The sequence below is a fragment of the Anabrus simplex genome, chromosome 3 (genome assembly GCF_040414725.1).
Source record: "Anabrus simplex isolate iqAnaSimp1 chromosome 3, ASM4041472v1, whole genome shotgun sequence".
In the NCBI taxonomy this organism is placed as follows: Eukaryota; Metazoa; Arthropoda; class Insecta; order Orthoptera; family Tettigoniidae; genus Anabrus; species Anabrus simplex.
In genome coordinates, this window is record NC_090267.1 from 505,222,468 (window position 1) to 505,239,559 (window position 17,092).

The 17,092-nt window shown below is 37.6% G+C and overlaps 1 protein-coding gene across 1 annotated transcript in view; it reads right to left on the reverse strand.

Moving 5' to 3' along the window:
* The window catches only part of Spt20, a 338,912-nt gene that overhangs the window by 209,061 nt on the left and 112,759 nt on the right, over positions 1 to 17,092 (reverse strand). Inside the window, exon 9 of the mRNA XM_067143670.2 lies at positions 14,813 to 15,385. Within this exon, the coding sequence (XP_066999771.2) occupies positions 14,813 to 15,385 (573 nt within the window). The remainder of the gene's footprint in view (positions 1 to 14,812; positions 15,386 to 17,092) is intronic.

Here is a 17,092-nt window from a genome sequence, read left to right on the forward strand (position 1 = left end):
AACTGGAGTGGTATTGCTAGCACTGCTCTTACGTCAGTTGCTTTGATACTGTCGAAGCCAAGACGGACACAGACAAATCAATGAAAGTAACAAAATTTTCTCTAGCCCATGTTAGAAGAGACAGAGCATCTTCCAGGACTAGATCTGGGGTGAAAACTTAACTTTGTTGATTAATTTTTGCAAATCTTCAGTTTGTCAGCCAGCAAAATTGTGCCATCTCCACAACATTATGTCCTTCACATTCTCACCATTTACCATTATGCCTTCTGCCAAGGATGCATCCAATGCTTTAGTTACTATTATCATCTCAGAGAAAATGTTAAACAAAAGGGATAGAGGGGCAAAATATAACCGAGATTATGCTATTGCCCCTCCATTAACATTTTGGATATGCCTTTCTGCCTTGGAAATTTGTGTTACCCAGGAATATATTTTCCCATATTCTTCTTCTTTTATTTTCTCTGTGACTTGGTGTCACATTTGTTGTTTTAAAAACTTCCCTCGCTATTTTTTTTTCAAGGTCCAATCGGTCGCGACAGTCAAACGCCCGCGAATATATGATGAACTGCTGCGCAGATGTGTTGCGCAACGTCTCTGAAATGACCGTTATGCGCCTCACCTCAGTCCCGTCAGTAGTGAACGTGCAGCGCGAACGTAAACATGGCTACAACGATCGCTTCGCCCGCCAAGTGTGAAGTGCGCGGTGTAATTCGATTTCTTCAGGCTGAGGGGTGCAATGCAGCCGAAATTCATCGCCGAATAAGTCGTGTGTATGGTGAAACGTGCATGAGCGACAGCAAAGTGCGACAATGGTGCAGGAACTTTACAGCAAGGCGTACAGACGTCCATGATGCAGGCGGCCAGGGAAGGAAGCGTGTGTCAACCGATGATCTTGTTCAGCGTGTCGATTAGGCAATTCGAGAAAATCGTCGTTTCACAATTTCTGTGTTGAGTGCTTCGTTTCCTGAAATTTCCAGGTCAGCTCTCTACACAATTGTGAGTGAGACACTTCAGTACCGCAAACTTTGTGCGAGATGGGTTCCGAAGATGCTGTCTGACCGTCACAAAACACTCCAGCGCTACCATGATGAAGGACCGGATTTTTTGAACAAAACTGTCACAGGGGACGAGACATGGGTTCATTTTGAAATGGAAGAAACAAAGAGCAATCCAAACAGTGGATGCATTCGCACTCCCCGAGTAAGCCAAAGAAATTCAAGCGAACATTCTCCAACAGAAAGTGTATGGCTACTGTGTTCTGGGACCGGAAAGGAGTTCTGTTGGTGGAATTCATGGAACGTGGTTCCACCATCACTGCAGCCGCATACTGTGCGACTATTCAACGTCTACGACGGTCAATTCAGAATAAGCGGAGAGGGATGTTGTCATCAGGCTTTGTCCTCCTCCATGCCAATGCCCGGCCGCACACTGAAGCTGCCCCCACGAACCTCCTGCAGCGTTTCCAGTGGGACGTTTTCGATCACCCAGCATACAGTCCGGACCTGGCTCCATCAGATTTTCACCTCCTTGCTCACATGAAACGCTGGCTAGGAGGACAGCGTTTTGACACTGACGAGGCGCTGCAGACTGGCGTACAAAGATGGTTACAGGCGCAGGCGGCGACGTTCTATCAAGAGGGCATTGACAAGTTGGTACCGCGCTACGACAAATGTCTCAATCTGCGAGGCGACTATGTTGAAAAATAGGTGTGGTGTATCAGTAAGTGTTACAAATAGAAAAGTGTCAAATTTGTACTGCTGTTTCATTTCGTGACCAATCGGACCTTGAAAAAAAAAAATAGCCCTCGTACATACATCCATACATTGTAAATGTCACCACAATCCTCGATTAGCAACTAGTGTTGTGGCCTCATTTAGTTCTATACCTCTTATCTCTAAATCGTTAGAAACCGAGTCTAATCATCGTCGTCTTGGTCTCCCTCTACTTCTCTTACCCTCCATAGCAGAGTCCATTATTCTCCTAGGTAACCTACCCTCCTCCATTCGCCTCACATGACCCCACCAACGAAGCCGGTTTATGCGTACAGCTTCATCCATAGAGTTCATTCCTAAATTAGCCTTTATCTCCTCATTCCGAGTACCCGCCGGCCATTGTTCCACCTGTTTGTACCAGCAATCATTCTCGTTACTTTCATGTCTGTTACTTCTAACTTATGAATAAGATATCCTGAATCCACCCAACTTTCGCTCCCATAAAGCAAAGTTGGTCTGAAAACAGACCGATGTAAAGATAGTTTCATCTGGGAGCTGACTTCCTTCTTACAGAATACTGCTGATCGCAACGGCGAGCTCACTGCATTAGCTTTACTACACCTTGATTCAATCTCAATATTACCATCCTGGGAGAACACACAACCTAACTACTTGAAATTATCGACCTGTTCTAGCTTTGTATCACCAATCTGACATTCAATCTGTTGAATTTCTTACCTACTGACATCAATTTAGTCTTCGAGAGGCTAATTTTCATACCACACTCATTGCACCTATTTTCAAGTTCCAAGATATTTTACTACAAAACTGGGAATTTGTTAAAAGAAAGAAAAGGTTGTACCTGAAATTATTTTAAGTTAATTTAATGATAATAAGTGTAGTATTTCACCTATTTTCTTTTTGCGTCGGCCGACCGCGTTTTAAATAATTTTAATTTTCCTAAGCTGTTAATTTAATTCTTATTTTACAGATTTTCTTCATAACTTACATGAGGACGACAATTTTTGTGATTACAACTGAATTATTCCAGAATTAAATTTGTTTGCTTTACCCTTAAAAGGTGTTTTCCTTTTGTCAACTCTGAAACAACGGTACCATACACGGATGTGTATGGATTCATGGTTGGTAAGTGACACCCTGCCCTTCTTAAGGCAAGTTTCTTCTTTGTTTTCATTTTAGATAGATAGATATATAGATAGATAAAACCTTTATTTTCTGTGGCGAAGTTAGGGCTCTTGGCCCTTTCTTACACTTAACCACACACATATTGTTATTATTCCATATAATGACATTGATTAATTTAAAATAGCAAGAACTACAAATAACACTAATTTTTAAGACAAAAATATGAATATATACACGCAAAGAAGAAAGAAAGAAAAAGTAACTGCCTACATAATACAGGTTTGAAAAAAAAAAATTCAATACACAACGAAAGAAATACGAATGTAAAAAATACTAATAAGCTTAATAAAAATATTAAATGAAATTTAACTGAATGTATCCTTGCATGACTAGATCTAAGTTAAATCCTGTACTTACTACTAGCTATTTTTAGGCTACTTCTACTTCGTAAATACAATATGGATATTTTTAATTTAATTTAAATTATCATATTAAACCAATATTTAATTTATTGTGCAATAATCTCATATCATTTTCACACACAATCACTTGTTCCACTCATACAGGTACTGTACCTTGCTGCAAGCACTTAACGAGGAACTGCTGGTAGGAGGTTTTAAATATACTTTTTGATGCAGCATCCTTGATGTCTTTGGGAAGAGCATTCCACCATCCCCAAGCGGTGATAGTAAATGATCGATGGTAAGTGGTTGTTCGGTGGACAGGTATTTCTAGGAGGGACACTGAGCGAGTATCATGGAGATGTAAAGAACCAAGGTGACGAAAATTGCTGGAGAGATAAGCAGGGATGTCTTCCGAAAGTACCTGGTACACAAGAGTATTTGCATGTAGTTTACGCCTGTCGTCTAGTCATAACAAAGATAATTGTTTATAGTAGGGAGAAACTCGAGCGTCATACCGTAAATCCATAGCATATCTAAGACATTTTGAGTGCGTTGTAGTTTCAAGCTTAATTCATTTGTTATATCCGTAAGAATTACATCACAGTAGTCAAAAATGGGAAATAATAATGACTGCACAAGTTGAATTTTTAGTGATCGAGGGAATACATTTCTGAACCGTTTTAAGGGGTGCAAGCCACAATAAACCTTTTTGCAGATATTCTTAACTTGCGCTGACCAGTTCAGAGTTTCCGTTATAATAACACCAAGGTTAGAAACTGATTCACAATAAGGATATAACAGTATTATTTAAAGTTATGGAAGGAATGCAATTTTGTTTTAAAATGTGAAGATTCTTTGATGTACCGATGATAATGGCTTGCGTTTTATGGGGGTTTAATTTAAGGTTGTTTATAATTGCATAGCTATTAATTTGCTCAAGGTCAGCATTTACATTACATATTGCTTGTTGTATATTATTAGTTCTAGTGTGGTAATAAATTTGCAGATCATCAGCATAAAGATGGTACTTGCAGTGCTTAATTGATCTGGTGATATCTTTTATATACAAAGTGAATAGGAGAGGGCCTAGGACTGACCCTTGTGGAACACCAGCATTTTTGGTTTGCCACGTTGACTTATTATTATTTGCAACCACACACTGCCGGTGGTTTGTTAGGTAAGAATAGAAAAATGCCAGCACTCTCTGGCTAAAGTTTAAGGACTGTAATTTCCGAAGAAGCAACCTAGAATCGACAGTATCAAATGCGCTACTGAAATCTAAAAGAGTAAGTATTGTCACTTGCTTGTTGTTCATTGCATATCTAATGTCATCTGTCACTTTCAGCTGAGCTGTCATGGTACTATGTTTTTTCTTAAAGCCTGATTGGTAAGAGTCGAGTAAAGCATATTTATGTAAGTACGTAAGGATTTGCTCGTGTACCAGGCGTTCCAGCACTTTGAACAGAGGTGGTAAGATAGAAACTGGTCGGTAATCTGAAGGAATACTGGGTCCATGTTGTGTTGTTGTTTTTTTTTTGGGGGGGGGGGGATTTTTCTTTCCCAGGGTGTTTTTACTTGTATCTGCTCATTTTGGTACCATGGCAGCACAAACCCCAACAAACTCCATGACAAATTTGAAATTCCTGAGCTAATTCCATTAAATGATGATGATGATGATTATTTAAAACTCTCTTTAATTAAGTCAAACCTGAAACATTTTGACAAGTTGCCTATGCTGTATTCCACTGAATATTTCCATGTGATCTACAAAACCAATCATAGAAATCTTGACATCACTGGACTATGTAAGCTGTACTGGGATAGAGAACTGGAACTGGATGTTGTGTGTTGCAAGAAGTTAAGAGTTGGGAAATGTAAAAGTCTTAGCGTTCGCGCTCGAGGGCTACCCTCGGGAACTCCTGCCTTTCCGAGGTAAGTGTTATTTGAGTGCTATTTTCATGTTATTATCAATGTTTTCTGATTTCGTTTGATTTAATTAATTCCTTTGCGTTTCGGTATTTTCTTGCTTAATGTAATTTTCAAAGTTTAATATTCGACGTGTCTGAGTTTGCCCTAGATTCTCGTTCTCGTAATTTAGTCCTTCTCCTGTCTTTTAATCAACTATCCTTTCATTTGTGTTAAGTTTCGTAATCATTCCGTTAGTTAAATGTGTAAAGTATCTGCTGCTCTGTTATGTAATTTAGTCTCTTGTAATTTTGGTTATTTGTTATTTTTAATAGAATTGAGCTAGAGGGTGTTTCATGTAAGTCTTTTCTCCCCCATAACGTTATACGTTCCTTAGACCTAGTAGGGTTTTCCAGCAGCTTCCACATCCTGTTTTAGTTGTCATTTTAGGCCTGTAAGTGTTTCCTAAATTTGGTTTAATTTTGCATATCGATAGATACTCGTCATGCTTCTAAGTTCTGACATGAATACTCCACCACTGCGTTATTTACAACTATTTCCTTAGTCATATTAAGTATTATATTATTTACTACTGATATTACTTTATTATTATTATTATTATTATTATTATTATTATTATTATTATTATTATTATATTACTACTGGTATATTATTATTATTATTATTTATTTGTATACGTGCTCCGAAATAGCGGTCACATTTGGTAGCAGGGCATGGTTATGTAAGGAGCGAAGGCTTACAATGATCATTCTCGGATAACTGTTATAAAAATTAATTTTAAATCTTAAGTTTGAATATAGGTTGTAAGTGTTCCGTGTGTATTCGTAATTCCCGGTTCTTGTTTTTCATGATTCTTGCGCGAGTTTATCTTACCACGTGTTTTTCGTTACGCGATGTGCAGTTTTGTGTTGTGTTTCTCTTGTAATTAATTAATTAACGGTTGGAGGAAGTGGTGCGTCACTATTTGTAACAAGTTTCTTTTGGTTTCATTAATTTTAATAAATTTTCTTGTGTGGCAAGGTTTCGCTTGACCACGTGTTTTGTAGTAAAGTGATATCTTCACATTTCGCGTGCTGTGTTCGCTTTCCGAAAGTCTTCTTTGATAAATTTCAATATGTCTAGTTTTCTTCCATTTGTGTTTCGATTGTAACATTTGTGTAATTTCCGGTTGTTTTAAACTGCGTTGTGATATCGTGCTAAGTTTTGTCTCGATACTGTAATTGGTACTGTAATCCCGTGTTTGAATTCATGTTTATCTCTTGAACAGCTGAAGTGTGTTTAAAACAGCTGAGCGTTTGACCCACTGCGAAGTGCACACCCTACATCCTAAGTTATCGAGTGTCGCGTTCTGCTTGTTTTCCTTCTAGACCACGTAAATTGTAGTGTGAATTGTCGGAGTGATCATTGTGTTCTGGTTAAATTTTAGCACGGAGTTTCCTTAGTTTTTCTGTAATTTCTCTTTTGGTAAATTTTCGGCAACAATTTTGAGGTTATATGGTAAAGTTTCGTATATTTCTTCGAGTGTTTTCCTGTTCGTAAATCTCGTGTTTCGGCAAATTATTTTCTAAATTTTGTTTCTTGTCGCCTGGTATGTTACAGTTGGTACTATTCTACGTGTGTGATCTTCTAAAGTAATGTTTACGTCATGTTGTAGCTCAGTATAAATTTAAATTTCTGGTCATGTTGTGTTGTTTTTGGTCTTTTGCTGGATCTGTGTTCGTTTCCAAGTAGGTATGGGACTATTTTGGGGACTGTTTCCCAACTAGCTGCTAAATGCGAAAGTTTCCTAGTTTGTCTCGTGCTTTTCTATCGTGTAAGTGTCTGTTTCCTTGTCTCGTATATTAATTAACCCGTGTGTTCCTATACTTGTTAGGATGGGTCTACGTTTGACTGTGATAGTCTTGTAGGGTGAGTCGTGCTCACCATATTATTAGACCAGCTAGGCTGAGGCTCATTATGGGCAAAATTGACGGGTTACAGATCTGCACTTGTGCTCGTGACATGTTCGAATTCTAGTGTATCTGATATGAGATTCTTCTGCGATCTTTTGGCCCAATATTAGGTGCCTAAATGGAGAACGATGTCCATTGTAATTCCAAGAATGAATGCTAGGGAGATTTTCTGCAAATGTTCATTTTGGTGTTATTATGCTGAGCTATAAATCGTTGTTAAATTCATAGTAGGTCTGCAGGTTGTCAAGATTTTCTTTCTGTTATTTTAAATTTGTCACTAGCAAAATTTTGAAGGTATCGTGATGTAGCTACGCCACTCAGTTAATATTTCTGCTTGTTTTGTCTTGTTCGATTTTATCGATATTAAAAATTTCTTGCATTACGGGTTCGTGTCTTCTAAATTTATGTACTCAATTTGTAGAAGTATGGGATTCTGTAGACTGAGTACGGTTCTAAATTTGTAGCTGTGCTGTATCTGTCCTACGATTTTCGCATATAATTGTGTGTTTGGATTGGGTGCCTTGGGTAGGCATATGTATGTGTGTACTGAGACTTATAGCTTAAGGTGCTGAGAGGCTGTTCCTCTTTTAGGAGTACGATATTGGCCCTAAGAGTCTCATTGTCGTGTGATAAGTTCAAGTGTACTTGAGGTCATGTACTGTCCTTTTTCTATTGTGAGTATCACTTGATGTGTCATCGCACGGGTGTTTTTGTGTGTGTATGTGTACTGTGTCCTTGTGATGTGAGATGAAGTCGGTATTGAGGTCGTCCGTGCCTTTTACCATTGGTTGGTTATGCTGATTCAGGGATCGTCGCACTTGTTTTGGTGTTTTGATGTTGTCTGTGTGTATGTCGGAGGACAGATAAGCTTGGTAGCCGTGTGTCATGCGGTTATCTGGTAATCTCTGGTATGAAGGTTGTACTTGTACCTTTTTATTTCTTATATCAGTGAGTTGGATTTCTGTATGTGCACTCTTGCATCGCTTTCGTTTTTCATTTTTGAGTTCCTGTTGGTAAAGTATGTGTTTTTGTTTGGTATTCCTGGCCTAATTGCGCCTTAATTTGACTGGTGTGACACGTAATACGTAATGTGAGTTTATCTATGTAAAAATTTTATGTGTACATGACATGGTAATAAATAGGGACTTACTAACCTCAATTCATTGAAGGTGGTTGCAAGCCAACGTAATTTAGTACTTATTTCCCTGTTTTGAGTTCCCTTGCAACATTTTAAATTCTTCCTTTTATTTGGTTGTTTTTCTTGAGGTGGGGTAATTAAGAATGCACACGGTAACTTAATTTGGTAGTTATAAGGAATTAGTTGTAAGCAAATTTTAATTAATTGGTGCGCACCATTTTTCGGGTTCTGTAGTTAATAATTTAGTTAAGTCACCTTAGTTGTAATGGGAAGGGTCATTTATGATCATTTTAGGATGTATGTTGGGTAGAATTAAGATTTTCATAACTAGGGATTGTCAAAATTTTGGGTACTAGGGTAAACTCTGGCAGATTTTCTTTTAATTGTTTAACCTATCCCAAATTCTGAAATAACACTTGCCAAGGGGCCTGGGGTATCCCAGAACTATAAGAGGGACCTCCCGAAGGAGGCTTGTTATTGTTACTAAAATAAAAACAAAAAAATCCTCACCCTCGAAACTCAAAGCTCATCTTAAAGTCATCAATAGTTCAGGCCAGTGGCCTAAGTTTCTTCAGTTCCAAGTTTCTGCTGCGTTTGTTTATGTTCTAGTGACTGCTATATCACGGACTCTGTCCAACCTGGGGTGTCTGTTTGGAGCCTGCAACGCACCTATTGACCACTAATATCTGAAGGTGGAATGGGAAGGTGGTTCTGATGGCGGCAGTATGCAGTGCTGCGCCAATTACCTTCGCCTGTTTTGGGCCAGTTCACTAAGCTGGTGGGCTGTGCTGAGGCTATAAGTGAGCTATGGTTGGACTGCAATATGGATGGAGATGTTGGCAACGGCCGCGATCAGCGCCTTCGTTTGACAGCGATACCAACACTCTTCTTGTTTTTGCTTGTATGGACGTTCCTGAAGAGAATGATGATAAGAAATTGTCGTGTGGTGCAATTGTGGCATTGTGAAAATCTTCAGATCTCCATTTAAGCCTCCCTGTTAAGTTCATTTAAATTTGTTATTTTCTAATCATTTTAATTTTGTCGAGCGGAGCTCGACTTTGTGAGGAGGAGAATGTAAGCTGTGCTGGGATAGAGAACTGGAACTGGATGTTGTGTGTTGCAAAAAGTTAAAAGAGTTGGGAAATGTAAAAGTCTTTTTTTAAATTTAACATATCTGAAAGATTTTATTTTGTTTGTAATATTTTGAGAAATGAAGAAATAAGAACTCTGGACCTTGCTGGAATATTTGTTTATGTAGCTGAAATATGTGTGTAATAATTTTTCTTCTAGGCAATAGGCAAGAAATGTTGAACTGTATGAACATTGCGAGATGCAAGAAGTATTTTGATTCTGAAATGATGTAACTAGTAAAATGTAATTTAAGAAAACCTCAAGATTGGATTATTAACATTGCAAGAGTGATAAAGTGATTTATATATCATGATGTAATTTGGTAACATTTAAAAAATGTAAAGGTGCTTTAATTTGGAACAGCCCATACCGCATGTGCGGTTATGGATGTTGAAATAAGTGATGTAATTTATATAGCGTCTGTAGACAGGAAATGACCATATATGGTCATGCGAATGTATTGGCAAACGAGAATCTAGTGGAAATTGTTTCTTATTGGTTGATTGTAATCGGGACATATCTGGTCTTCTTGCCGGCTTTGGAAAAATGATGCGTATGCTCGGCGTCATTTTCCATACGACCGCCCTAGCGAGCGTTCGCGCTCGAGGGCTACCCTCGGGAACTCCTGCCTTTCCGAGGTAAGTGTTATTTCAGCGCTATTTTCATGTTATTATCAATGTTTTCTGATTTCGTTTGATTTAATTTAATTCCTTTGCGTTTCGGTATTTTCTTGCTTAATGTAATTTTCAAAGTTTAATATTCGACGTGTCTGAGCTTGCCCTAGATTCTCGTTCTCGTAATTTAGTCCTTCTCCTGTCTTTTAATCAACTATCCTTTCATTTGTGTTTTGGTTTCGTAATCATTCCGTTAGTTAAATGTGTAAAGTATCTGCTGCTCTGTTATGTAATTTAGTCTCTTGTAATTTTGGTTATTTGTTATTTTTAATAGAATTGAGCTAGAGGGTGTTTCATGTAAGTCTTTTCTCCCCCATAACGTTATACGTTCCTTAGACCTCGTAGGGTTTTCCAGCAGCTTCCACATCCTGTTTTAGTTGTCATTTTAGGCCTGTAAGTGTTTCCTAAATTTGGTTTAATTTTGCATATCGATAGATACTCGTCACGCTTCTAAGTTCTGATATGAATACTCCGCCACTGCGTTATTTACAACTATTTCCTTAGTCATATTAAGTATTATATTATTTATTACTGATATTATTATTATTATTATTATTATTATTATTATTATTATTATTATTATTATTATTATTATTATTATTATTATATTACTACTGGTATATTATTATTTATTTGTATACACGCTCCGAAATAGCGGTCACAGACTAAAACTTCCATGCTAGAGCAATAAATACTGATGTTGCACAATCATCTGAATCATTGCCAATCCAGTTTACAGAGATGAAAAGATATGCCAAAATATTTGCACCATCATGGATTTGAGCGTAAATTTAATCTGGTCCCACAGACTTCCTAGACTTCATCAGACATAGGACGTACACTATCTCATCCCGCAACTCTTCCTCACAATTAGTCTTGTTAGGCTGTTTTGGTCTGATGTTATTAAAAAGGTTTTAGATATAGAATTCCCAAAACTTTAATTTCTCTGTGATGTCAGTGGTAAGACTCTTTTTTTTTTTTTTTTTCCTACCCCTCTCTACCAGTCCTATACTGCTTCGTTTCCCTCTAAATTCGTTATATAACTTATTAAAGTTATCATGTCTCATCTTGGTCTTAATGGTAGGCTTTACGGACTGAAAACAGATGCAGTGAGTATGATAAGAAAATTAGCATTTCGAAAACTAACGTGATGTCAGCAGGGAAGAAACCTAAGATAACAATGTCAGGTAGCAAATACAAAACTGGAACAGGTAGATTTTTTAAAGTATTTAGGATGTGTATTTTCCCATTATAGTAGTATACTAAGTGAAACTGAATCAGGATACAGCAAAGCAAAGCGAGCTTGCAGTTGCGAGAAGTTAGCTCCCAGATAATACCATCCATACACCAGTCTGTTTTAAGACCAACTTGACTTTACAGGAGTGAAAACAAGTGGACTCATGATAGATTGATCAAAAGTTGCAAATACTGAACATGAAAGTAGCGAGAATGATCGGTGATAAAATCACGTTGAAATAATGGCACAAAGTCACAGTGATGATGGTTAGACTCAGTTTTGAGTTGTGGAATTAGCTGAGGCCATAGGGCTAGCTACAAACAGTGGATTGTGGAGGTGCTTAGTTAATCACAGAGGCTTGCAGACTGAATGCTAAAAGGTATAGCAGTCTATAATGAATATGTATGTATGTTCTGCAGATGTTCAATTTCATAATATTTGCCTGCATCCATTTGGCAGTGTGCATCTTCGTTTCCACTTTACTGATGTCTGCTCAATACTTAAGCGCATCACGTTGTTTCCACTTTTTCGATTAGTTCTGAAATCTTATCCATTATATACGACTGTACATTTCTGCCTTTCGCAAGTTTCAGACATTCTCTTTCTGTCATGACCTGTATGTGTTTCTTTCCAGTACAAAGTCCTCCTGCAACTCCACTGAAGTTCCTCAGTTCAGTGAGATGCTCATCTTTTCAGAAGTCAGAGCTAAATCACACAAATTTTGTTCATTAAAGATGTCTTATGAACTATGATTAGCTGTAATTTGACAGTCCAACAACTGGATGAAGGTGAGACGCAATGACAGACCAGTGTGGAAAGCAGGAGCAACAGAAAAGGAGTCGAGGACAAATATGAAAAAAAACAAGAGGAAAAGGACAATCTTCATACACTGCCATCTTTTCCAGTGTTTATCCAGCTTTCTTATTCCACACACACACAGACTGAAGATCTGTGAAGATGGCCCCCAGTGAGTGCTGAAGTTCGCCCTCCAAGTAAAGCAGGGCAAAAACGATCTTGTCAGGGAAAAAATGGATGGAAAAAACTGGGATTAATGAGACGAGAACCGATCTATTGAAGACAAGGATGATGTAATATAGAAACTTCTAAGAAGTCAAATACGTCAATATATTATATTTGTCTACCTAGCCCACCTCGACATTCTCCCTAGCCAAGTAGTGATTTTTACTCATATTACTGAATTATTATAACTTTGCTTTTGTCAACTCCAGTCCCAAGGCCGACTGGTCAGTGTCTTTGATTTTGGTTCTGGGTTCGATCCCCAGATGGACAGTAGAAATTTAATATTTACTCAAAACAATCTCTGAAGGTGTCCACCTTTTCAATACAATTTATTTTTCTTTACAAATAGAATCTTTACATTAACTTGGATTCAGTTGTTGGGACATGTTTCGCCCTCATTTAGGGCATCATCAGCCAGTTTCTCGACTCAAAATCTTCAAATTGCAACCAGAATTGTGATAATATTTTTTAAAAATTTTAAGCTATTTAGTTCATGTTGTTTTAAAATTTCTTGTTTAACAATGCATAAAAGTAGGCCTACCCATTTGAATAGAATAACTACCTGTGTGAAGAAGAATTCTGGAATGGGTAGGCCTACTTTTATGTAATATTAAACAAGAAATTTTAAAACAATATGAACTAAATAGCTCAAAAAAAATTTTAAAATGTTATAATCACAATTCTAGTTGTAATTTGAAGATTTTGAGTAGAGAAACTGGCTGATGATGCCCTAAATGAGGGCGAAACATGTCCCAACAAGTGAATCCAAGTTATTGTAAAGATTCTATTTGTAAAGAAAAAAAAATTGTATTGAAAAGGTGAACACCTCAAAGATTGTTTTGAATAAATATTATATAACAGCACAATATGGACCAAGAAAATGAGATATATAAGATATAATAAAGTAGAAATTTAGTCATGAACAGTTAATTCCCTGTCCTCAATGTTCCTCCAACTCATACACCACACGCAACAGCATCCTCCAATACACTAACATGCAGATATCTATACACGGCAGACGTTATTCATTTTTCACTCCCATCGCAAGGTCTACATCACCTTCTACTAGCCACAATATTATAAAATACACTCTGCCTTGCTTCTGTAACATTTTAAAACTTGTCAGCACATAAAAAATAAAAGAAGACAAGAATATAAATGCAGCATAGTAAAACCTGCAGTAATATAACCTCACTTGGTCAACATATAAGAAGAAATGCCTGTCAATAGGACACTAAGATCCACCAGTACAAAACTGTAACTCTCCTGGAAGTAACTTATGCTTGTGAAACCCTTTCTCAATTCAAAACGAAAGAAGAAGTGATCAGCTCCATAAAACTGAAAGAAGAATCATCTGAACTTGCAAAAATAAAAAATACTAGTTCGAACTGTCTATCAAGAAAGTGACCCAATCACCAGTACAATGAAGAAGAAAAGAATTCCTTAATTTCACATCTTGCGACTGTCAGGAAACCGGATTTTACAAAAATTGGTGACGAGAAATGTTGGAAAGAAGAAGACTGGATGACAATGGATCCACAAAATTCAGCAATATCTCAAAGCAGTTGGACTCAAGGTAGCAGATGCAGAGAACAAAACTAAAATTAACACCCTTCTTAAGAATCACAAATTTTCTGCAGAAAAGACACACAGAAGGGCTATAGCGACTTCCGACAAATTGAGAAAATTATGATCAGAACAAATTAAAAAGCACTGAGCAGATCAAAATAACCAAACAGTACAACCTTTAAAGAGAAAGCGACTGTGGAATGACTCAAGTGGTCCAATGTGGCCAATGATGATGATCAAAACCTGGTGTCAGCACATAACCTACCCCTGTTGAAAAATGATGAACATTCTTTCCACCAAGAGAAGTCGAACCAACTAACCAAGGTGCACACCATATAGACTTTGTCCCTTAAAGATCATGGCCACCAGGCCATAATAATAGTGATAATAAAAGTAAATCAAATACACAGGTATTTGATTCAGCACGGAAACTCTTCAGTTGCAGCCAGTCAATACATTGGCCAACTGCTTCATCAGAATAAAAAAGTTACGTCCTGATGATTGTGAGCTCCGTGGTCAAATGTATTATTGAAAACAACTCATGTTTAGGCCAAATAAGCTACAAAGATGTTTCACTGTTCTGTAAACCACGTGTACATAAGTGCAATACAATGGAAGTGATAAAACAAAAACAATAAAATTATGGTGATAGGCAGCAGCTGTGACTGGTTGAAATTCTTGATACCCATATACCGATCAGTCAGCGATTCACGAGCTGTAAAATCAACATATTCTTCTAAAGCTATCTCGCAGATTACTTGCTTATTTTACCATAAGTATTTATTTTCAAGCAAACTTCTAACTAATAAATTAGCCTAATTAAGACAAAGTAAAAACAGTATTAAAGAAAAAAGGATCTTCCTAAACTGATAACAATTCTTTCTCTTCGTCATAAGTACCTACCTGCAGCATTGATAGGAACAGTGGTATATCCTACATTAGTCGCACTGGATATCGTCGTGTATCCGGAATTGTTCGCTGAGATCGTGAAGGCTTGTTGTTGAGGGGGAGGAGTTGAAGGCGGGGGGGAAGTGACCGACGATAACGTTACTCGCACTTGTTGTTGCTGCGGTTGTTGTTGTTGTTGTTGTTGAGCACTCGCATTGTTCTGTACTAACAAATTCGTATTCGTAGTCACTACACTATTGTTTGTTATACTATTGTGGTTCAAGAGCCGAGAGTTAAGAAGATTAGTTATAGTCATCTTTTGAGTTAGAATCTTTGGATTAAAAGTTTGAGCATTGGCAGGAGTGTTTATATTATTGTTGACAGTTTGTGTACTATTCGCGTTACTACTGTTCAGAAGGCTCAAGATAGCAGCATTGCTGGAACTTGACGATACATGTACAGAACTACTAGGAGTGGCAGCAACTGCACCAGCAGACACACTCGGAGTGGCGGATGTTGAGGCATTTGAAGCAGAAGCGGCCGCGGCAGCGGCTGCAGCAGCCGCGGCATTGGCAGCAGCATTGGCAGCTGAAAAATTAACACAAGTATATGTAAGAATGTCAAACCCTCTATGAACGTTTACAAACGCAAAGAAACTAAGCGTTCTAGTGTGGAATCAGTCAATGAAATTACCCAGAAGAGAACCTAAGTTCCATGAACCAATAAGTACCTTACATTTTAGCGAAAACTAGCTCTGCTGAATCCCAAAAATACAAGACACTTTGAAATTGATTTAGTCAGTAAATAATGTAAATTGTAAACTGTAAATGGAATTCAAAGATTTTAAAATGTCAGAAGAAAATGAATGTTTCTCCTTTCCTTATACATACATACATACATACATACATACATACATACATACATACATACATACATACATACATACATTACATTACATTACATTACATTACATTACATCAGGTGCAAGCATAAGTCTTTTCCGGTTTCACTAAGTGATGGCGCCAGCAAACAGTACACAGCGTACGAATCTGACACATACATCAGTTTGTTCGTCTGACATTAACCTACCAACACACACAAGATGAGTCCACCAAACACTAGTGTCTGTGTTGTATCATTCAGTGATCATGTCGACGTTTGTGCCTGAAAAAGAACATTTGCGGCATGCATTGCTTTTCTTATGTAATCACAAGAAAAAGGCTGTGGAAAGTCATCGTTTGCTGGTAGAAACACATGGTGAACACGCTCCATCGATTAGAACATGTGAGACATGGTTTTGACAATGTAAATGTCGTGATTTCAATGTGAAAGACAGTGGGTGCTCTGGTAGCAGTATTGTGTATTATGAACTCTTTAAGCCTGGCGAAACCATTAATGCACAACGCTATCACCAACAAATTACAGTAGAAGTCCGTTATAGCGAGGATTCAAAACAGCGAAAAATTTACTCGTTATAGCGGATTATCGTTATATCAGATTTTTGTATAAAAGTCGGAAAACCCCCCATGCACATAAAAATCGGAGTGAAACAGCAATCGGTTTGTTCAAAACTTGCATTTCTGCAGATGATATCCACACTACCGCTTACTTGTTTGTTATTTTTCGAAATCCGATACTACGTGGAAGTGTATGTTTAATTTCATTCTGAAAAAAATATAGTACCGTATTTCTCCGAATCCAAGATGAACCCCACTTTTTCCTTCAAAAAAATGTATGTAAATATATATGAATGCCTTGTTGTACAGTAGGCCTATGCATTTTTAGACTATTTATAGACGCCGAACATTGACTTTCGTCATGCCTTTTTTTTTTTTTGCGGCTGCACAATTATTATTTATTTCCACGGGTTTAAGGACCATTAACTTAAAATTAGCATCATAATACCGAAGAGAACCCGTTGAAAATTTGCCGGCAATACATATTCCATGCGTCTCTACAATACGACGATCCATCAGGAAATTATTCTTGCTGCCTATAAAACTGTTACTTTTACTCAGCATCAGATATAACCGGCTACCGCTACACGCACGTCTCGCTTGCCGGGTTCGGCCAAATTCAGCGGCTAGCGATGTATAGGCCTAATCGCGGACGTTGAAGGTCAGCGAACGAGTTTAATGTGCCTCGGTATGTCCATTCAGCCCTTGCGTTTTTTGTGCACATACCTCACAATTTCATCTTCAACTTCTTTAAAGCGTCCTTGTTGCGGACCACTGAATGCATTTTTTGTACAGCACGCATTTTTTTTAGCTCTTTGTCTTCACACTAACGCGAAAT